At 42.0% G+C, this 24,713-nt stretch overlaps 1 protein-coding gene across 1 annotated transcript in view; it reads left to right on the top strand.

Annotated features, from left to right (window-relative positions):
• Positions 1-24,713, top strand: part of LOC124554726 (inositol 1,4,5-trisphosphate receptor) — a 348,395-nt gene that overhangs the window by 19,179 nt on the left and 304,503 nt on the right. The window contains exons 2-5 of the mRNA XM_047128370.1: positions 21,643-21,838; positions 21,985-22,055; positions 22,163-22,278; positions 22,364-22,450. Coding sequence (XP_046984326.1) covers positions 21,744-21,838; positions 21,985-22,055; positions 22,163-22,278; positions 22,364-22,450 — 369 coding nt within the window. The 5' untranslated portion in view covers positions 21,643-21,743. The remainder of the gene's footprint in view (positions 1-21,642; positions 21,839-21,984; positions 22,056-22,162; positions 22,279-22,363; positions 22,451-24,713) is intronic.

Here is a 24,713-nt window from a genome sequence, read left to right as displayed (position 1 = left end):
AAGCTGGCTAAAGCCTGAAATAAGTTCTGCAGAAATTTTTGCGAAGTCTCAGATGGTGTTCAGGAAAGATAGATTAGGCAGAACTGGTGGTGGAGTGTTTGTGTCTGTCGGTAGTGGTTTATCTTGTAGTGAAGTCGAAGTAGATACTCCGTGCGAATTGGTATGGGTGGAGGTTATACTTAACAGCCGAACTAAGTTAATAATTGTCTCCTTCTACCGACCCCCAGACTCCGATGATATAGTTGCTGAACAGTTCAGAGAAAATTTGTGTCTCGTAACAAATAAATACCCCACTCATATGGTTATAGTTGGTGGGGACTTCAATGTTCCCTCGATATGTTGGCAAAAATACTTGTTCAAAACCGGTGGTAGGCAGAAAACATCTTCCGAGATTGTCCTAAATGCTTTCTCCGAAAATTATTTTGAGCAATTAGTCCACGAACCCACGCGAATTGTAAATGGTTGCGAAAACACACTTGACCTCTTAGCCACAAACAATCCAGAGCTGATAGAGAGCATCATGACTGATACAGGGATTAGTAATCACAAGGTCGTTGTAGCTAGGCTCAATACCGTTTCTTCCAAATCCACCAGAAACAAATGCAAAATAATTTTATTTAAAAAAGCGGATAAAGTGTCACTAGAAGCCATTCTAAGAGACAATCTCCATTCCTTCCGAACTGACTATGCAAATGTAGATGAGATGTGGCTCAAATTCAAAGATATAGTAGCAATAGCAGTTGAGAGATTCATACCTCATAAATTGGTAAGAGATGGAACTGATTCCCCATGGTACACAAAACAGGTCCGAACGCTGTTGCAGAGGCAATGGAAAAAGCGTGCGAAGATCAGAAGAACGTGAAATCCCGAAGATTGGCTAAAATTTACAGAAGCGCGAAATTTGGCACGGACTTCGATGCGAGATGCCTTTAATAGGTTCCACAACGAAACATTGTCTCGAAATTTGGTAGAAAATCCGAAGAAATTCTGGTCGTATGTAAAGTACACAAGCGGCAAGACGCCGTCAATACCTTCGCTGCGCAGTGCCGATGGTACTGTTACTGACGACTGTGCCCCTAAAGCGGAGTTATTGAACGCAGTTTTCCGAAATTCCTTCACCAGGGAAGACGAATAGAATATTCCAGAATTTGAAACACGAACAGTTGCTAGCATGAGTTTCTTAGTTGATACCTTAGGGGTTGCGAAGCAACTCAGATCGCTTGATACGGGCAAGTCTTCAGGTCCAGAGTGTATACCGATTAGGTTTCTTTCAGAGCAATCCTTTCCTTAGCAATCATATACAACCGCTCGCTCACCGATAGATCTGCACCTACTGATTGGAAAATTGCGCAGGTCGCACCAGTGTTTAAGAAGGGTAGCAGGAGTAATCCATCGAACTACAGACCTATATCATTGACGTCGGTTTGCTGTAGGGTTTTGGAGCGTATACTGTATTCAAACATTATGAATCACCTCGAAGGGAACCATCTATTGATACATAATCAGCATGGTTTCAGAAAACATCGTTCTTGTGCAACGCAGCTAGCTCTTTATTCGCACGAAGTAATGGCCGCTATCGACAGGGGATATCAAGTTGATTCCGTATTTCTAGATTTCAGGAAAGTTTTTTACACCATTCCTCACAAGCGACTTCTAATCAATCTGCGGGCCTATGGGGTATCATCTCAGTTGTGCGACTGGATTCTTGATTTCCTGTCAGGAAGGTCGCAGTTCGTAGTAATAGACGGCAAATCATCGAGTAAAACTGAAGTGATATCAGGTGTTCCCCAGGGAAGCGTCCTGGGACCTCTGCTGTTCCTGATCTATATAAATGACCTGGGTGACAATCTGAGCAGTTCTCTTAGGTTGTTCGCAGATGATGCTGTAATTTACCGTCTAGTAAGGTCATTCAAAGACCAGTATCAGTTGCAAAGCGATTTAGAAAAGATTGCTGTATGGTGTGTCAGGTGGCAGTTGACGCTAAATAACGAAAAGTGTGAGGTGATCCACATGAGTTCCAAAAGAAATCCGTTGGAATTCGATTACTCGATAAATAGTACAATTCTCAAGGCTGTCAATTCAACTAAGTACCTGGGTGTTAAAATTACGAACAACTTCAGTTGGAAAGACCACATAGATAATATTGTGGGGGAAGGCGAGCCAAAGGTTGCGTTTCTTTGGCAGGACACTTAGAAGATGCAACAAGTCTACTAAAGAGACAGCTTACACTACACTCGTTCGTCCTCTGTTAGAATATTGCTGCACGGTGTGGGATCCTTACCAGGTGGGATTGATGGAGGACATCGAAAGGGTGCAAAAAAGGGCAGCTCGTTTTGTATTACCACGTAATAGGGGAGAGAGTGTGGCAGATATGATACGCGAATTGGGATGGAAGTCATTAAAGCAAAGACGTTTTTCGTCGCGGTGAGATCTATTTATGAAGTTTCAGTCACCAACTTTCTCTTCCGAATGCGAAAATATTTTGTTGAGCCCAACCTACATAGGTAGGAATGATCATCAAAATAAAATAAGAGAAATCAGAGCTCGAACAGAAAGGTTTAGATGTTCATTTTTCCCGCGCGCTGTTCGGGAGTGGAATGGTAGAGAGATAGTATGATTGTGGTTCGATGAACCCTCTGCCAAGCACTTAAATGTGAATTGCAGAGTAGACATGTAGATGTAGATGTAGGTCCCTTAGAGTGGTTGGTGGATCACGTCGTCCATAAATGCCCCTTTTCAATCTATCCCAGGCATGTTCGATAGGGTACATGTCTGGAAAACATGCTGGCCACTCTAGGCGAGCGATGTCGTTGTCCTGAAGGAAGTCATTCAAAAGACGTGCATGATGGGGGCACTCGCTGGCCAGTGTTTCTAAGGTGTTCATCCTGACTGTGTTGCCTCCAAACACATCTCTGACGATTGTCTGGTTGAAAGCATATGCAACACTCATCAGTGAAGAGAACGTGATGCCAATCCTGAGCGGTCCATTCGGCATGTTGTTGGGCCCATCTGTACCGCATTGCATGGTGTTGTGGTTACAAAGATGGCCCTCACCGTGGACGTCGGGAGTGAAGTTGCGCATCATGCAGCCTATTGCGCACTGTTTGAGTCGTAACACGACGTCCTGTGGCTGCACGAAAAGCATTATTCAACATGTTGGCATTGCTGTCAGCATAATCCGTAGGTAGTGGTCATTCACTGCAGTAGTAGCTCTTGGGCGGCCTTAGCGAGGCATGTCATCGACAGTTCCTCTCTCTGTGTTTGCTCCATGTCCCAACAACATCACTTTGGTTCACTCCGAGACACCTGGACACTTCCCTTGTTGAGAGCCCTTCCTGGCACAAAGTGACAATGCGGATGCGATCAAACCACTGTATTGACTGTCTAGGCATGGTTAAACTACAGACAACATGAGCCGCAGACCTCCTTCCTGGTGGAATGACTGGAACCGATTGGCTGTCGGACCCCCTCTGTCTAATAGGCGCTGCTCATATATGGTTGTTTACATCTTTGGGCGGGTTTAGTGACATCTGAACAGTCAAACGGACTTTGTATGTGATACAATATCCACAGTCAATCTCTATCTTCAGGAGTTCTGGGAACTGGGGTGATGCAAAACTTTTTTTGGTGTGTGTAGGTTTGGCAAGATGGTGAATTTTCATCGTACTGGAGAGAGAGTAACACAGTACCTATACTGAAATCAGGACAAGACCCAAAAAATGAAACGCAACAGACCAGTCAGCCTAACAAGTAACCTGGCTGAACTATTAGAAAGAATTATTGATGCATAGCTTTCTTGGTGTTTGAAATGTAGAAATCTCCTTCCAGTGCAGACACCAAATATCTCAAACCGCCACTGATCATATCGTAGGATTGGAGTTTTACTATTACACACACCTTTGTGCACCACTGACATTTGATTGCAATGTTCTTTGATTTACACAAGGTGTCTGATACAACATAGCAGCATCACAATTCATCTCCTCTGTAGAAATTAGGCTTTTGAGGAAATTTACCTGTCTTCATACAAAATTTTCGTCACTTAGAGTGCTTAGAATAAGGATGGGCATGACCCTGAACAACCATTACAAGCAGGAAAGTGAGGCCTCGCAAGGATCAGTTTTAAGTGCCACATTTATCAGATATACAATAAATGGCATAGTAAAACCAGTGGGACATACAGTCACACCAGTATCACATGATGATCACCTTTGTTTATTTTATAGTTCTGTGTTGTTATGTACAGTGGAATGTTAACTACTGATAGCTATACAGAAGGCACAAAAATGGGCAAAAACCCCTGGGTATTGTTTTTTACCAACTAAACTGCACATCTACTTCTGTAAAATACAGTCTGCCCATCCTCATCCAGAACTGTGCCTCGAAACTCAGCTACTGGAAGTGGTGGACCAGTATCAGTTTCTAGGACTACTGCTTGAACACCACAAATATGACAGTTCAAGGCTTCCTGCACAAAGAAACACAGTCCTTTCCATTTCCTCTGCAAAAGTACCTGGGGTGCAAATCTATCTGTTTCATTAACATGTTATAAAATGCTCTGGTTTGCACTATGGAAGCATTGTTTATGGATCAGCTGCACTGCCCATCCTTGAACTATTAGACTCTGTCCAACACAATGCAGTCCTTTTGGCAGTTGGAGCTCTCCAAACGAGCCCAGTCAATAGCTTTGTTGTAGAAATGGGAGTACCACCACTGAAAACATGACACCAATCAAATTTATTTAACTACACAATCATGGTTAATCACCCCTGTCATACCATTTTATTTCACATTCCAATGACCTTATTACTCTCTTAGAACAGGATGACTGGCAGCAGTATGACTAGAAAGCCTCCAACATGAACTTCAACTTCCTCCAATTACCTGTATGCAATACAAGCAGCCACAAATGCCTGCATAGTATGTTACCCAATAAGTAGTAAGGATGGACCTAAGGTTTGATACCAAAGACAATACAACTCCCAATTTTTGTCGCTGTGCATTTTATTCAGTAAGCCAAGAGTATCCTCATTTAAATCTCCTTTATAGTGACAGATCCACAGATAATAAGAGTCAGCTCTGCATACATACACAACTGGAGTCGAGAACAATGGTCTCTATCTAAATAATGCAGTATTAATATTGCAGAGTTAATAGACATACATAGAACACTGCAAAACATAATGACTTTCCCTTGATAGAATTTCATTATATGCAGTGACTTTTTGAGTGTTTTGCAAGCAATAGACAAGTGCTATCCAAAATATCCAATGGTCTATGTCAACTGTCACCAACTTCGCAGTAGAGGGATGTCCACCACTTTTCTCTGAACACTGTGTCACATCGGTGTTCCGGACAATGAGCTGGCTGACAAAATAACCAAAGAAGCAACACAGATGGAAACACTTGAATGAGGTATTCCAAGTACTGACTTCAGGAGACACATTCAGTGCCACCTCCTGAAAAAATGCGAAAACGAATAGCAAAATAGTACACAAGCTAATAAACTATGGCCCATTAAACTCACCATGAAGGTCTGGCAGACTTTGCTACAAGGCTCAAGAAGGGATGGTATTGCCTTATGCCATCTCAGAATTAGATATACTAAAATAATTCAAGAAGTTCTAAAACAGGAAAGCCATGGTTCCCCACAACCTCAAAGAGAGTGTGGTGTCATCCAAAGAACTATGTTCCGTGTCAAGAGTTGGCAGCTCATGATGGAACCACAAGTAGGGACAGTCACTGCCAGTGACAAATGAGGGACATCATCACACATGTACCGTCAAGAGATTCCATATCCCATTACTTCGAGAAGACTACTTACATCAGGACGTGGTACTACACAGCCACTTAAAGATATACATACGTACAGAATGTGTAAGTATGCTTTTGTGAGCATAGGACAGGTGGTCTCCCATTTCATGATGAAGGAACCATCCCAGCATTTCCCTAAAATGATTTAGAAAAACTAAATAAGGATGGCCGGTAGAGTGAATTTCATCCTCCTGGATATGAAGACAGTGTCTTTAACAATTGCACTACCTCATTTCATGGCTCCTTATTGTACAATGTTTTTTGATTTACACTGAATTTGCTCCAGATAACTTACAATCTAAAACATAGTTTTGCTCTTCATCGCTACACAAACCAGTGGCACCTGCTGGTCACTCTTGGAGCACAAATATGCTTCTATGCGTCTTGTACTAACTCCAGTCTGCTTTGAATACTGACTTCATGCCCATAAATGTGCAACTATGCCCCTTCCAAGTCTTCATGTCCTTCCCTCTATCCACCCGAAAAACTGAATCAGCATCCCCCCATGATGAATGAGATGTTGAATTCTGGCACTGTTCATCATGATTTTTAAAAGTGTTCAGTGAACAGTTGCACATAACTACAGATCTTCATCACTGGTGTTGTGAGTAACATGCAGAGTTATGGGACGTGTTATTCCCACATATGACAGTTTGTTTTTAGACACTGAACTTGTGTGTGTGTGTGTGTGTGTGTGTGTGTGTGTGTGTGTGTGTGTGTGTGATGACCAAAATATTTGTTTAGGTACACAGCTGGATTGAGAGATATTTGGAAAACAGAATATAGTACATTGTTCTCAATGAGGAGACAGAATAAGAATGGAAAGTAGCTTCAGATCTGGCTCTGGATTGTGTGATAGCCCTTCTTGTAGTCATGATGTATATGATGACCTTCCAGATAATTTTAACAGGTCTCTGATGTTGTTCTTATACAACACAGCTATACACAGGGAAAATTGTTTCGAAGTGCAAAATGATCTGCATATGATTGACTTATGGGCCAAAGGCTGCCAGCTGACACAAAAATTAATCAACTGCAATGCAATGCGTGTAAATAGGCAGAAAGACACAGCTTTTTTTTCTATGCTTCTGAAGATGAAGATGCAAACTATCACATCGCTACGGGTGTCCATCCAGAACAGTTCAGAGTGAAACAGACACATAAATGAATCTTTTTTAGGAAGATAGAAACCATACTAAGTTTCACTGGCAGTATCGTATGGAAGTCTAATTCATCCATGAGGGAAGTTATAAAATTATTATATAACTTGAATACTGTTTGTCAGTCTAGGATATTCATCAATTTGGACTTATGCAAAAAGAGAGAGAATAGCTGTGTTCATCATTTGCTTGATTAGACTGTGTGAGAGCATTGCAAATGTAGTCAAGAGTCCCTGGTAAGAGATGGTGCAGGGAAGATATTCAGAGAGTATGTTTGATGATTCAAGAACTAACCCACAGACATTTCATGTACTGATCAAAACAGTAAAATTGCAGAAACTTGGGGTTATGTGATAATATACCAACATTCTTACATCTCACACTCTACGTCAGTACTCCACAAGCCACCTTGCCGTGTTTGGCAGAGGGTATTTTGTGTACCACTGTCACTTCCCCTCTTTCCCGTTCCAATTGCAAGTGGTTTGTGGGAAGAACAATTTCTCAAAAACATTTTGTTCATCACATCCAGTGACGACCGGAGGATAGCAGGATGGACACTGGAGCTTTCTTCCTAGCCTCCAATGGAAATGTCTTATCTGAGAAAGTTAAAGCCATAGTTTATAGTTGTGATGTTGAGTCCTATTTTCTTCCTCTGAGATGTTTTAGATGTCAGAGGTTTGGACACTTGTCCTTCTCCTCTACTAATGAGGCTACTTGTGGGGCATGTGACTGGACAACACATGGGAGCATCTCTTGCAGACAACCCCCTGCATGGGTAAACTGTCCAGAACAATATCCCTTGTGTTTGATGACGTATTCAGTTTTCCCCCAGAGGGAGAAGAAAATTGAGGAACTGTCTTACTTGACTGTTTCATCAAAATGCTAAAAGGAAGTTTGAATGATTGGTCTTGATCAGTATGATAACAAACCTTTGCAGACATTGTATCAAAATTCGCACCTAGCACAGTGACAAGGTCTCAAATGACGACTTCTGTTCCTAGCCACGTGTTAGTGCCTGTTTTTCATGTGGAGAAGGGGACACCAGCTCCCTTGACCCCCACATGCACAGCACCTGTGGTTACCACCCCACTGATTTAGCTCCTCTGGCTTTATCAAGGAAGAGGATACCTGCCAAGGTGGCCTCCCTCTCAGGACAAAACAGACCGGCAATCTACCACCAGCCAGTGGCCAACTGAGGCACAGGCTGCAGGTTCCAGGTAAAGAATGGTTCTCTTACATCCCAGAAGGTAATACAAGAAAATTCTCACAGAAACTGAAACCTCATGGGAACAAGAAGGATAAATTGAGAGTTAAACTGAATTCTGATGCTCCACTCGATCTAGTCAGCATCTCCACCAAAGTTGAGCCTATGAATAATGACGAAAAGCCATACACCCACGTGGAACACAGCTCAGCAGCAAAGTAATTTGTACTCCCATTTCCCCCTTTCTGCTGTATCAGATCCCAATATGATGTTTATTCATTGAAACTGTAACTGCAGCCCTTAACACCTGGCCAGCTCTGTTAATTAATGGCTACTTATCTGCAGTTGGTGTGGCACTTCAGGAGATACAGTTCACAGAAACCCAACTCCCAACTGTTAAAAATTACAAATCTTTGTGTGCAAGTCACAATAAGGCCAAGAAGACATCTGGGAAAGTCGGCACACTCGTTTAATCTGACACTTTCAGTGAGCAAGTGCCACTAACTACCGCAGTGGCAGTCACGGATGTTCACGTCTGCCTGTCAGTTAGGATAACAAGATCTATCTATCTCTGGACAGAACTAAATACCAAGCGAGGTGGCGGGAGGACAACGGGTCAATCCTGCATCCGGCCATCCTGATTTAGGTTTTCTGTGATTTCCCTAAATCACTTCAGGCAAATGCCGGGATGGTTCCTTTGAAGGGGCACAGCCGACTTCCTTCCCCATCCTTCCCTAATCCAATGAGACTGATGACCTCGCTGTTTGGTAGGCCTTCAGTGTTTTGGCAGACTGCTGAGACACAGCTTCATTATCAGCTAAAATCCTTAATTGAATGCTCAAACATCTTAGCAGTGACAGCATAAAACACATCCTCAGGTTTTTTTCAATTGTATTTGGCAGAAAATGGAGTTACCCTCCCAATGGCAGGAGGGTATTATTATTCCTAACATGGAAACTGGAAAACTCCCTCAAATTTCCATTAATTATTGACCAATTGCTGTAACAAATAAACTGTGTAAATTATTTGAAAGAATGAACTTTAACTCAGTAACTAGTTAGTTGAAGTTGTCAGAACTTTCAAATTCTGGGACCTGTTATTTGAAGGAAAGTTAACTTGGTTACCCCATATATACAGGCTCGAGGCAAATTGCGTGAGGAAGCTTTATACTTTCAGATTTCATAGAAGCACCTCCTGGGGAGCAGGCTGCACAGTTCTTGTACGGTTTTATGATGCTTTGTTTTTATCCTGTCTGGAATATGGATGTGTTGTCTATCGTTTGGCAGCACCGTCAGTACTGAGCTTTTCACACCCTGTCCACCACAGTGGTATGTGGTTGGCAGGTGGAGCCTTCCGTATGAGCCCTGCAGACTGACTCCTAGTGGGAGCTGGTATCGCACCACTGAGGGTCGGACACTAGCGACGCTTGGCAAACTGTGCGGTCACAGTCTGTCAGATACCCACCTGTCCACATTACTCGACTCTGTTTCACAACCGACAGTTTGGACTGTTTTATGAATTGCCTAAAAATGGGTAGACCAGCTCTGAGATATACGATTGGTACCTCTATGCAAGGACCTCCAACTGCCCACTCTGGTCAGTGTTCACAGAGTTCCCTGTCAGCATCGCCCACAGTACGTACCCTGTGGTACGATTTGGCTGGACCTCTTTTGTGGCCCTAAGAAAAACTCTGATTCCACCATTCTCAGATACCTGTTTTGTTTGGTTCTCCACTACTACCCAAATTCGACACACATTTACAGGAATGAATTGAAAGTCAGTGACAGGGTCGGTTATGCTTCTGCACATGCAAGGGGGCATGAGAAATCCTCTCTCCCGAATACTTGCAGTGCATACAATGACTGGTCGCTATATCACCGGCTCTGCAGTACACTAAAACTCTTTGCCACAAATGACTTCCTGTTAGTAGTGACTCCCATGTGCTGCTTACAAGGCATATCTCGGTGCTACTCCAAAAACCCTCTGGTTGCTAATATCCGAGACCTATTAGTTGACCTCCACAGCTTCGGAATGACAGTAACATTTGTCTGGACACCGAGCTGTGTGGTTATTCTGGGAAGTGAACTTGCTGATGAACTAACTAAAGAAGCAACCTAGGAGACAAATTTGAACTAGCAGTACCGAGCACAGACTTAAGATTGCAACTGTGACGTGAAATTTCGAAAAACTGGCATGTGGAATGGAAGACTACCACGATCCTCGACAAGCTGAGAGTGATCAAGGGTAACACTGAGTAGTGGCTTACTTCTCTCCGGACCCCTCAGAAAGGTCCCGTCGGGCTGTGCCGACTGTGTATCGTTCGCACCGGACTTACTCATGACTTTTTTGCCGAGAGGCTTCCCCTCGGTGCAGCTGTGGTAGTCGTCTCTCAATAGCCTGCAGTCTTGTGGAATGTGCCCGGCTGACTGATTGGAGACCAGTAATCGACCTGTTTACTTACTACCTCAAATACTTGTGGCCGACGGGTTACCAGCTACCAAAGTCCTAAGTTCTGTGAGGGAAAATGGATTTTATAACAAACTTAAATGGAGTTTAATGCACGGTGTCTGAGTGTGGATGTGGGGTGAGACCTCTTGGTGCGGTGGGTGCCCTATGTGGCCTCTTAGTTTCTCACCCCATTTTAGTCGTGTATATTTGTACATCCTTCAGCAAACTAGCCACAGCTTTTTAGCTCCCTGAATTTTATGTCATTTTTAACTATCTGGCTACAGCTACTGTCTCACACAATTTTTAACCACAGCGACATGCTTGTAGACCCTGGAGATAACAGTTCTCCTTTTCTTGTTTCGTATCTCTTTCTACATCTACATCTACATTTATACTCCACAAGCCACTCAACGGTGTGTGGCGGAGGGCACTTTACGTGCCACTGTCATTACCTCCCTTTACTGTTCCAGTCGCGTATGGTTCGTGGGAAGAACGACTGTCTGAAAGCCCCCGTGCGTGCTCGAATCTCTCTAATTTTACATTCGTGATCTCCTTGGGAGGTATAAGTAGGGGGAAGCAATATATTCGATACCTCATCCAGAAACCTACCCTCTCGAAACCTGGCGAGCAAGCTACACCGCGATGCAGAGTGCCTCTCTTGCAGAGTCTGCCACTTGAGTTTGCTAAACATCTCCGTAATGCTATCACGGTTACCAAATAACCCTGTGACGAAACGCGCCGCTCTTCTTTGGATATTCTCTATCTCCTCCGTCAACCCGATCTGGTACGGATCCCACACTGATGAGCAATACTCAAGTATGGGTCGAACGAGTGTTTTGTAAGCCACCTCCTTTGTTGATGGACTACATTTTCTAAGGACTCTCCCAATGAATCTCAACCTTGTACCCGCCTTACCAACAATTAATTTTATATGATCATTCCATTTCAAATCGTTCCGCACGCATACTCCCAGATATTTTACAGAAGTAACTGCTACCAGTGTTTGTTCCGCTATCATATAATCATACAATAAATGATCCTTCTTTCTATGTACTCGCAATACATTACATTTGTCTATGTTAAGGGTCAGTTGCCACTCCCTGCACCAAGTGCCTATCCGCTACAGATCTTACTGTATTTTGCTACAATTTTCTAATGCTGCAACTTCTCTGTATACCACAGCATCATTCGCGAAAAGTCACATGGAACTTCCGACACTATCTACTAGGTCAATTCTTTATGTGAATTTTCTGTGAATTGAGGGGTTGATAACCGAGTAGTTTACTCCCTTTAAACCTGTAATCATCAGAATGGCACTGTTTTGCCACAGTATATCTCAAAAGTGATAGTGATGAGTTATATTTGGGGCACTTTAAAATACTAGCTGCCAAGGCAAATTTACAAAGACCATTTGAATGTCAAATCATGATACCCGAGCAGATGTGCAATTTTGCACAAGGAAGCATTTGTGGCACCCATTTTTAAATATGTTTAGCAGAGTAATCTAGCAGAATGTTGTAAGGTTATTGCCTCTATTCAGTAATTCAAATATTGTCCAAGAGTCTCACAGTCTACGCAGTCTCATTCCGATGTCTGAATTTCAGGCTGCAATCAAGTGATACTTCTCGAATATTCAAATTCTAAACAGCGTACTTCATCAGAATTGAAGATAATTGAAACTGGATTGGTTACAATTGCCTTAACCAGTAGTGCCACTTCTCAAAGTTGGTAACATGTTGTTTGCATTATTGAAACAGGGGTAATAAATTCAAATTTACTATTCTTCATCTTTTTATCCCTATCAAAACTCTGAAATCTTAGACATGTCAACGGATTGAAGGCTAAGAAAGGCTGAGTCCAGGGTGCCTACGGGAAAAGTCTATACATTGACTTTTGATGAAATATCACCACTACCACTACCACTACCACTACCACTTAAAAACTCTGAGTGAAAGATATCATACAAGTAAGACTTCAAGTAACACAGTTCAAGTGATTACTCGGCGGAGCTTTTCCATTTTATTTATTATTATCCTCTCTGTTAGACAGTGGCTGCCTAAAACTGTGATAACAAACATGCAAATGATGTCGATTAAAGCCATACTCACACCGTCATTTCTAAAGTGTAAAACAAGATCTTTATAACAGCTGTTTTAGCTTCCTAAGCATCAACAGTTTTGTTGGTATGGACAGTTTTGTTTCATAGCACGCTCAAAACGGGGGAGCAATTTTCATTTCTTCAAATCTGAAAAACATACGATTATATGACAAAAAAGTATGACATTTTGTACTTTTTGTGTATGGGTGCATACAATAACAAAATATGGAAACTCTGTGAGAAATGCTTGCTTGAACATTAATGCAGATGCTAGCCAAGTCTGCATGTTGAGCTTTTGTATTTGACAACAAACGGCACCTGTGCAATGTCCTCAACGTAATGCAAGTCTCAGTGATGCTCAGAACAGTGTTCTGTGTAGTCACAAGTGCATTATGTCGGAGAATTTGGAAGTGGGCAAATCGTTAATGCTACATTGTGGGTGCTTCTGTGACCAAGGTAGCCATAGTGTTTGGTGTTTGAAGAGTTATTGTATCAAAGATGTATACCATATAGAGGGAAAGTGGAAAACCGTCATCTGATAAGTCACAATGGAGACAAAAGTGTATGTTTAGTGATGGTGGCAGATGGCCATTGAAGAGGATTGGGGTGAAAAACAAGAGGAGGGCAGCTGCAAATGCCACTGCAGGACAAAATGTTGCTCTTGTGAACCCTGTCAGCACCAAAACAAAGAGAAGGGAGCTCCGTAAACAAGGAATTGCTGGGCGAGCTGGAATTCCAAAGCCACTTGTCGATGTTGAAAATGCCAATAACAGGAAAAGATGGTCTGAAGCCATAAAACCTGGACTGTGGAGCAATGGAAGAATGTCATTTGGTCGGATGACTCTCATATTACAATGTTTTTAAAATCTGGCCGAGTTTATTTCCCGAGAGTAAAACGTACCAGGAGTTTGGTGACGATTTTGGCAGGTTTATCGTGGTATTCTGTGGGCCCCACGTTTACTCTGTGAGGTTGCATTGCTGCCAAGGATTATGTGACCCTTTCAGCTGATCATGTCCATCCTACAGTACAGTATTTGTTCCTTAATGTTGATATTATATTCCAAAACAACAGGGCCTATGTTTACACAGCTTGTACCATCCAGAACTGGTTTTGTGAGCGTGAGCCTGTCACCCCTGGTCACCACAGTCACCAGATTGTGATATTATTGAGACTTTGTAGTCTGCTTTGAAAAAAAGGGCACATGATTGCTATCAACCTCAATCATCATTACTGAACTTGCCACTATTTTGTGGGAAGATTGGTATAAGAGTCCCTTAAAAACCATCCGGGACCTTTATTTGTCCATTCTGGCATGACTGGAAGCTATTTTGAAAGCCAATAGTTTTCCTGTACTGTAATGGTAATGGGTTGTGTTTGTGGTATTTCCATATTTTTGTCCAAGCCCTGTATCTGAACACTAAGAGATTTGATTTTGGCTGAACCTGTGCCCAGTGTCTGTGCTGACTGATAATATTCCACGTATTTTGTGGAAGGGTTTTCCCACAGTGTAGCAGGCTTTGGAATTTCTGGCTTTGCCAATCATTTTCCTTTAACTGTGTGCTGCACTTCTTAAAAGAATAAGATGTTCTCCGCTGAGAGCTAAATAAATCATGCCTCACTGAGCTGGGATTTTTAAATATTGAGTTCTGAATTAGGATTAGAGTGGATCACTACATTGCATCCTTGGAAATTCTCAGACTTGAGACGCTTTGGGGGATTGGGGGGGGGGGGAGAACAGACTAGATTTTAAAAAAATGATGTGTTCAGCAGTTGTATTGTTGTATTTTTAAGTCTTCAAGGTTCGATTACTATAATACCCACTCATAACATTGATTATGATGATGCCTATGTCTGTCCTGCTGTCTTCCACATTATCAACGCTTGCATGTCTAGTAGCTTCACTACTTTGCTGTCTCACAAAAAGTGAATGGTCGCTAAAGTAGAGCAAATCAGCTTGAAATTGTCAGAAGGAAAATGGCCTGTCAAGAACTTCAGTGTATGATTTTGTTGTCATTGGAGGAGACTTAATCACTCAACAATTGATTGGGATAGTAATAGTTTTGTGAGTGGTAGGCATGACAAAACCTCCTTACTTTTTCACATTTTCCTTCTTTTATTACGTTGACAGCACATTTGTAATTTGGCCACCTGGAATCCATGTCTGTCAGCTGTTCGTCAATCGTACACGTACACCGTCCATCCAAAAACTTCATAGATTTATTCCTGATGCATAACTGATGTCAGCATAGTAACTGTTTAATTCTACTGTGGGAGGGGCATGCTACAATGAATGTATGTGTCCCAGTAGCCAAAAGACCAGTAGAAATTTGTTATACAGTACTTTCAGCTAGTACAACTGAAAACTGATTCCAAAGTAATACCGCTAAAGATTTTCCTGATCTGATAAGGGTTGACACCAAACACAATGACAATTTCTCAGATGTATGTGCTGCACAGTCACGCTAATGTAGCCACTGAGTTAATTACATTGTCCTTTCTAAATCAGGCAGCACTGATGTAGCCCGCAAATGCCTGTATGTTGTTGAAGCACCTGTGAATACTCAGTGGTTTGGACACAGTATGTGAGGCTGTAGTCTTCAACTGGTGTGTGCTGTGCTCCAATAAATTGAACTCTGATTGTGAGACCACTTGTGCAGTTGGTTCCTGGTCTAGAGAACGACAACTGTGGACTCCCGATGTTTACTGACTGGCGAGCAGCTGAGTGGCATCCTATAAAGCCACCCAGCACGAAACTATTGGGAAACTGTGATAATGTAATGTGGTTTGTGGAGGAAAACTAATGCCGGCAATGGCAGTACTGTATCAGGAGGATGAGCTACCACCAGATACTGCAGTAGCTGCGGCTGACATAATAAGCTGTGGCTGAGTTGCAGGAGCCTTGGCAGGTTGGTAACCCACGCAACTTTATCGTGGAGTCTTGGCCGGATCGAAAGGTGTCAGCCACAGTTGCTACACTCCTCTTCCCTACAGAGGAAATGTCAGAGCCCTCTCACTGTGAAGTTAGTAGTTGTGACATGGTTGCGTGCTGAGGATACGGCATCCTCCCTTCCCCGAGGGGGAAGTGGGAAGAGGTGAACCTTAAAAACAAGAACCGTACGTGATGGTCTTTGAGAAACTGAAGATTGTGCTGCCTAAGGTGGCATGACCTAGCAGGGCCAGGCTTACAGTGATACTTCCACGACTGGAGAACAGGAAAGCCAGTAAAGTCTAACTGAAGTCCTGCGCAGGGAGGGGGGGGGGGGGGTGTCCAAAGAGAAGAGGCAGGCACTGTGGGAGGGGGGGGGGGGGGCACAAAGACAAGAGGCAGGCACTCTGTGGAGAGTAGGAGGCCCCAGATGTCTCAAGAGACAACTGTGGGCAGAGACGTTTGGGGCCAGTGACTAGGGCAGAGCAGAATCTGGGAAAAGGTACATCATGTGTCTTGAAGGTGCCTGTAGGAGGAGGAATGGAGTGCAGGGGGCGAGTGTGACCCACACTCCGAAGGGAAGAAGACAAGGGGAGGAAGCGGGGTTCCGAGCATGTGAGCTGAATGCCAGCCACAGACAGAAATGGTGGCTAAACTGAAGGCAACATGTCCAGAATTGGATGAGGCGTGGCCAGTGGAGTTGAGGGGGCACAGAGTGGTGGCATTGGACCGAGAAAGGGAGGATGAGCAGGGGATGGTAGCTGATGGCACAGGAAGCACTAGAAAGAGAGGGTCCGACAGAAGGGGACGTTAGGGAGCCAGTGACATTAAGACCGACAGCGAGGATGCTGATGGTGCTGGCATCTTAAGAGGTGCCAGTGGCACTGGAGCCTGGTGAGGTGCTGGAGCCCAAGGAGGCACAAAAGCCCGAGGAGGTATTGGAGCAGGTGGAGGCACCAGAGCTGGTGGGAGGCTGAGCTGTCGGAGGAGGCTAGAAAACAATCTATGGGGAAGTGTATCATCTGCAGGATGAATCCGAGGCATCATCGCATGTCAGAGGAGGCAGAGTATGTGTCATTCTCCCTGGGGCTGAAGCAGCCTCGGAACGGATGAGCTCCCGTAAAAGATGCTCAGGGATACTCTGTAAGAACTGGACTGAGACAAAAGATGTGCCCCACACTTAAAGTGGTGCTGCCACCACACATTGAACTAAATGAGTAAAGACGTGAAACGACTGCTGTATCAGCTGCTTCCGTGACTGCACAAATTGAGTCATTGACAGTTCCATTGCCAGATCAACTGTGACAAATGAACAAATGATACCAGTCTACTTGACTGGCAAGAGTCTTCCAGCGCACTGCTGAATTATGTTATCTCCTAGAGCTACAGTAACGTAGCCAAAAACCGTTGTACAGTCTAACCATCCACCCAAAAACACCGTCTCAAAGTCAACTAATATCGAACCATTGGCAGTATCCGGTGACAAACCATCTCACCTTGCATTGTTTTGCCACAGACACTTACCTCCAAAACACAAACGAATAGCACACAGAACACACAGTAATCCATGTCCACACAGCCCACTGAAATGCAAGAAATGTACACACACCATCAAGTCGTCTTTCTTATGAAACAAATCTCAATACTTACAGTAAAGCAGTAGGAGGACAACAGGCGCATTTTATAGTGCAAGTATGTGAGTCAGCAAAACACCATGACAGTTTAAATAATATGCGCTATCTCTAGACAAGAACACAGCAAAAAAGTAATGGTATGGCATATAATCACAGAACATTATACAGCAAAAATTGTGGGTGTGCACGTGTGCCGTCCCCCCCCCCCCCCCCCCCCCCCAACCCGCACACACACACACACACACACACACACACACACTCTAAGAGCCGAGCACTCTTACCTAAGAGCAAATTGTAAATAATATACAAGTAATGACTTGCGCAGAAAATTTTGTTAACAAAAAATTGGAATGCATGAAAGGTGGAGTGACAATGTGTAACTCAGAAGCAACTGATGGTGAAACCAACTAGGCACAATGCCACAGAACATAAGGAGAGGAAAAGAAATATAAGCAAGCCAAAGGAAAGAGCCAGCAACAACTGTTTTACTTCTGAATGTGGAGCAGAACTATGAAAAATACTGTGTGGAGGAGACACAAACACAGAGAGGAAGGCTAGCTGGTTGAGCACAAAGACACAGTGAATGAAGTCCCATAACCAAAACAGTTGTTGACAAAAAGTGCACCTTTGTCATCATTTTTGAGCTGAAAGCATTACAGAAAACAAGCTTTTATCTCTTACCCCTGTTGAATCTTGTGGAAGGTGCACACTACAATGAATAGATATGCCCAGGTAGCCATAAGAGCAACATAACTTTATTACACAGTATTTTAAGCAAGTACAACAGAAAACAGCTTCCGAAGTAATATCACTTAATTACACAGTATTTTAAGCAAGTACAACAGAAAACAGCTTCCGAAGTAATATCACTTTATTACACAGTATTTTAAGCATGTACAACAGAAAACAGCTTCCAAAGTAATATCACTAAAGGTTGCCCTGTTCTGACAAGGGTTGACACCAAATGCAGTGACGATTTCTTGGATGTACGAGCCATAGCATTATGCTAATGTAGCTACTGGGTTAAGTACACTATCTGTGCTAAATCAGGCAACACTGACCTCGAGCAGAAACATCTGTACATTGGTGTAGATCCATGGCTGAAGCACTCTTGAAGACTCAGTGTTTTGGACGCATTGTGTGAGGCTGTAGTCTCCCAACTGGAGGGGTTGCACACTGATGCATGGAACTCTGTTTGTGGGGCCATTTGCAAGGTTGGCTCATGGCCGTAGGACCACATATGTGAGTTCCTGATATTGAATTACTGACAAGCAGCTGAGCAGTGTCCTATAGAGCTGTCTGGTGGAAGAATATTGGGAAATTATGTTGATGTCATATGGCTCATGGGGGGGCAAGATAGTGCTGACAGTAGTAGCGCTCTATCTGCAGATGTGGTGCCACCAGATACTGGAACAGCTACTGCGTACTGGACTGGTACTGGAACTTTAGCCTGGTTGTTGTGTGGAGCCTTGGAATTGTACCACCATGATTAAAAATGCGTGATATATGTGCGAGAGTTACATTGGTTGTAGTGGGGTATTGTAATCATTTCCTTTTCTGCATTGCTCCTCTGTTTTAATGTGTGTGCTAAAGACCACAATGTCAAGTGCCATAAATCATCATTGTAATATTTGGCTAAAGGTAAATAATAACTGCTGTTGTTATTACCTTAACAATTATATACTTGTAATTTCATTACTGTATTGTAACTATGATTTAGTCATTATCATACCATGCGTACGGGGATACTATGTGTTATTAGGTAGTGATTTACCACAGACTATAATTGCAGACTCTTGCTAAGATGTGGAGTGAGTCAGTTTTACAAGTACAGTACATTTTATTAGAAGAAAAAAAAGTGGAAACATGCTGGCCCTTTACATGTATGCTTGGCTTATTTTTTTACTATCTGACCACGATATTATTGCACTTGGCCTCTCATAGCCATTATTGGAAACATCCACTGTGTAACAGTAAGAAAATGACGAAGGAAAACATATTGAATTGTAAATGATTTCAAGGTAGTTGTGTCTGTACTATCAAGTGGTTCAGGGAGACCTTGTGAACTATCTACATCTACATCTACATCTACATCGATACTCCGCAAGCCACCCAACGATGTGTGGCGGAGGGCACTTTACGTGCCACTGTCATTACCTCCCTTTCCTGTTCCAGTCGCGTATGGTTCGCGGGAAGAACGACTGTCTGAAAGCCTCCGTGCGCGCTCTAATCTCTCTAATTTTACATTCGTGATCTCCTCGGGAGGTATAAGTAGAGGGAAGCAATATATTCGATACCTCATCCAGAAACGCACCCTCTCGAAACCTGGCGAGCAAGCTACACCACGATGCAGAGCGCCTCTCTTGCAGAGTCTGCCACTTGAGTTTATTAAACATCTCCGTAATGCTATCACGGTTACCAAATAACCCTGTGATGAAACGCGCCGCTCTTCTTTGGATCTTCTCTATCTCCTCCGTCAGACCGATCTGGTACGGATCCCACACTGATGAGCAATACTCAAGTATAGGTCGAACGAGTGTTTTGTAAGCCACTTCCTTTGTTGATGGACTACATTTTCTAAGTACTCTCCCAATGAATCTCAACCTGGTACCCGCCTTACCAACAATTAATTTTATATGATCATTCCACTTCAAATCGTTCCGCACGCATACTCCCAGATATTTTACAGAAGTAACTGCTACCAGTGTTTGTTCCGCTATCATATAATCATACAATAAAGGATCCTTCTTTCTATATATTCGCAATACATTACATTTGTCTATGTTAAGGGTCAGTTGCCACTCCCTGCACCAAGTGCCTATCCGCTGCAGATCTTCCTGCATTTCGCTACAATTTTCTAATGCTGCAACTTCTCTGTATACTACAGCATCATCCGCGAAAAGCCGCATGGAACTTCCGACACTATCTACTAAGTCATTTATATATATTGTGAAAAGCAATGGTCCCATAACACTCCCCTGTGGCACGCCAGAGTTTACTTTAACGTCTGTAGACGTCTCTCCATTGAGAACAACATGCTGTGTTCTGTTTGCTAAAAAGTCTTCAATCCACCCACACAGCTGGTCTGATATTCCGTAGGCTCTCACTTTGTTTATCAGGCGACAGTGCGGAACTGTATCGAACGCCTTCAGGAAGTCAAGAAAAATAGCATCTACCTGGGAGCCTGTATCTAATATTTTCTGGGTCTCATGAACAAATAAGGCGAGTTGGGTCTCACACGATCGCTGTTTGCGGAATCCATGTTGATTCCTACATAGTAGATTCTGGGTTTCCAGAAATGACATGATACGCGAGCAAAAAACATGTTCTAAAATTCTACAAGAGATCGACGTAAGAGATATAGGTCTATAGTTTTGCGCATCTGCTCGACGACCCTTCTTGAAGACTGGGACTATCTGTGCTCTTTTCCAATCATTTGGAACCCTCCGTTCCTCTAGAGACTTGATCATCTTGTAGACAACATCAGTTTAAGGAGTTGGACATTCTGACTACTGCTTCATGGTATATTTAGTCTCACATGAAGTTTGTTGTAAATAATCAATTGTAGTTAAAAAGGAACAATGATGTACATAATTACAGTACCAGAAGAAAAAAAAAAGACATTCATTACGCCACATTAAGGTTATCTTTAGCACAAAAAGGCGTGCACAATGCTGCAGCCAAAATTTTTTATCGCTTACTTGGTGATATAAAATGTCTGACATACAGAAAAGAAAAATTTGAAAATAAACAGAGATAATTTTTCCTTGACAATTCCTACTACTCCATAGGATTATTTCTATTATTGTAAAGAATAAAAGGTGGTGGCTAGGAATTACTAACTCACATTTGTATTTATTTTTTAAAAAAGAAAAAAGACTTGTAAGTAATAAACATGTTGACGTATGTACATAATAGTTTGTGATGTGAGTATAAAAGACTTGTTCCACATGATTATGATCTATTGTGAAAATGATCCAAAAATCTTGAAACTAATTAATCAACTAACTACCATCAGTCATGTATATGTCTGCAATTATATTAAAATTTCAGTAATTTCTGGAAACATTTAAACTTCAGATATTTTCAAAAGTCTGCAGAATTCTATAGCAGTTAGTATTGTAGCATTAAAGGATAGTTACGACAGTCCTTCAGAGTTTCCACATTTTGTGTTATCTGCCTGTCTGCAAGTAACCTCCTTCACTATTTATTGGGTAGCAGTTTTTTTTTCTCAAAGCATTTTTATATATTTTTTTCTATTTTCTGCCAATAACTCAAGAGATATATATTGCACATACACAAGAGAAAGATTGTAAAATGCATCATTTATAAGCTTCTGTATGCTTTCTCTGTTTAGTAGGTGATATGGCTGTGGTTGCTGCTTATGTGAAAAAATACCTGAGGTGAAACACTATGAACACAACAAAAATTAGCTGAAGCATTGGAAAAGAAGTCATAATGGGTGAAATTGGCTCTGCAAGTTTCCTTCATATGGGGGACATAGTGTCTCTCTATGCTGAAGGAGCTGTGTGTGGATTTCTGAGCACCTTAGGGTATGTTCCTTGCGATATCTTAATGAAGTAGTTTCTAAATTTCATCATTTTTTTACATATTTGTTCAGTCAGTCAGTTTGTCAGAATTGCTCCATAACAGGGCCTTTTTAAAGTATACTTATTATTTGGAAAAACTATTTTTGCAGGTTGGTAGATGATCGCTGTGTCGTTTGTCCGGAGGCTGGAGACTTAAGTAACCCACCAAAAAAATTTCGAGGTGAGGAAATATTAGATTTAAATGTTTTTACCTAATATGAGGCAGTTTGAATGTGCCACAAGTATAATGCACTAAATTTTATCTTTCACATACACACTTTTTTCCAGACTGCTTGTTTAAGATATGTCCTATGAACCGCTACTCAGCCCAGAAACAGTTTTGGAAAGCTGCAAAGCAAAGTGCTAGTTCAGCAACGGATGCTGTTCTTTTAAAACGATTACATGTGAGTAGTCTAGTGATATGATAAAGTATTAGTTTATTCAAACCTGTAAGATATATAATTGATGATAAATTTTTTATTATTCCAGCATGCAGCAGAAATTGAGAAAAAACAAAATGAGACTGAGAACAAAAAAGTTCTAGGCAATGTTGTGACATATGGCAGTGTCACACAGGTAAGATATTATGAAACTCTGAAATGTAGAGTATTTGTATTTGGGTTTTGGATTGATATGGCGCACGCGCGAGCGAGCTCGCCCCCCCCCCCCCCCCCCTGCCCCCCTCCTTGCCCCTCACACATAGAGACAGAGACAGAGACAGAGACAGAGAGGGATAGATAGAGAGAAGAGCAGGCAGAAATGCTGTGTTTTAGTGCCACATAAAGCTATATTTTTTTGTATTGGGGAAAATTTATTGACAACATAATACAGAAATCACAGATACAGGTTTCTCTCTTTCGTATTATACTTGTGTAAGAGCTAGTCAGAATTCAGAGCTGTGTTTTACAGCTGCTCCAACAACTTACTGGTGTAATTACCTATGCTGGACACAGGTTTGTCTGACATTTAGGTAGTGGTAAGTTTGCCTCTGCTTTTGTTATGCGAATTGTTAATTCCAGTAAAATGATGATTCTCGAACTGGAAGGGGTTTATTCAAATTTTGTGCTCAAAGAAATTTCCAAAACTGAAATGCAAGTGTCGAGGGTCAGTAGAGTGGTAGCTTAAAATTCCTGTTCAACCGGTTGTGTTATTGGTCAGTTGAATTACATCATGATTGCAGTATCTTGAGGAGTGAGAACATGTAACATTATTGATGGATTAGACACACAATGATTACCATTTTCACTAATGTAGCATAAATGGTTTTTCTACAGACATCACTATTCTCAGCAGCCAGTGTGATGCATGCGTTCTTTCTCACTATTGCTTGTGTGACTTAATTTCCTGCCTTGATTAAGTGCACAAGGTGGGCCTTTTCATTGAATTTATTCTCCCTCGTCATGCCTTCTCCTCTTTGTTTTCTGTTAATTTCTTTTCTTATCATCAAGTATCACTATGATTTCCTTGTCTTCAAGTAAAAATACCCAACATAATAAGAGTATCCACTCAGTAATAAATCATGAATGATGGTAGCACCACATATTACAGAGTGACCAATCGGTATAATACAATAGGGTCTGGCAATATAAAATTTGTCATGGGAGAGGCAAACACCAGATTTCAATTCCATGTGAGTGTACAAGAGAGTTGCTTACATGACACTTTTGTGTACCCATTTTGAATACTGTGCATTCCTCTGGAATCCTTTAAACCTTTCATGGTTACAACTGAATTTGAACAGGTTTTTGAAATTTAAGATGATGATGGTTTTCTTTCAACAACATTATTATACTTTCACTTCCAAAATAATGTGTAAGCTCTCCATTTTTTTTCACAATGGGAGCTAGAACACCCATGTCCCACAAACCAATGCAGGATACCATGACTGATAGATTTTGTAATTTTATCTTTTATCTTATAAACAAACTTTGGTAGGAAATAATGTAACGGACACATTAAGTATACATTTATTTGATCACCGTCAGTGTACAACGATATTCATTGTATTTTAGTTTTCTTGAGAAGTTATAAGCTCAAAACTTACAGAACCTTATACACCATGGAACTTAGAAAAGCATGGTGTGTTGCAAAGTGGTGCAGCACAAGCTGCACAAACAACTATTTTTCTCTTGTCTTTAGACTTAGTACAGCAGTATCTGCATTGCTTCCTAGTTTCACTGTCGTTCAGGACATATTTGCCTACATTCACTAGCCAGGCATCATCTGACACATGAGAAACTCCTCTCTTTGCTGGATAGGCACTGGGCGCTGAACCCCTCTTTTTTTTTCTGGATGAATACACATTAATCAGTTGGTCTGCTAATCTGAGATGAAAGGTCAACTGATCTGTCTTCTGCCAGTCAATCTGGTACAATACATACCTATCTGTCTATTTTTCTTTATTCATCCTAGGATCATCTCACAGTGATATATAATAGGCCAAAATATAAAACACAACATACATAACATGTTTTAAGGGGATAGGACTGGCAGCCTCCAGGGATGAGACAGGTGTTTGGTTGTGGCCTAGATTGGGGAACCATCCCAGCTTTTGCCTTAGTGATCCAGGAAAATCATGGAAAACTCATATCAGAATGGCCAGACAGAGCAGTTCCATCCTCTCGAATATGAGGTCAACATACTACCGCGGCACTGCCTCATTTGGTAATTCTCTATTTTATACAGTTCCTTCATTTACACACAAATTGTTTAATGTAACATGCGAAATAAAACATAGTTTCCTTCTTCACTGCCCACACACTGAGGACATCCACTGATGACTCCTGAACTACTTTCAACCGTGTGAAACATAGTTTCACTCTTCACTCCTTCTCACGCT

The sequence above is a fragment of the Schistocerca americana genome, chromosome X (assembly GCF_021461395.2).
Source record: "Schistocerca americana isolate TAMUIC-IGC-003095 chromosome X, iqSchAmer2.1, whole genome shotgun sequence".
In the NCBI taxonomy this organism is placed as follows: Eukaryota; Metazoa; Arthropoda; class Insecta; order Orthoptera; family Acrididae; genus Schistocerca; species Schistocerca americana.
Note: the sequence above shows the minus strand (reverse complement) of the source record. Positions and strands in the feature narration are given on the sequence as shown.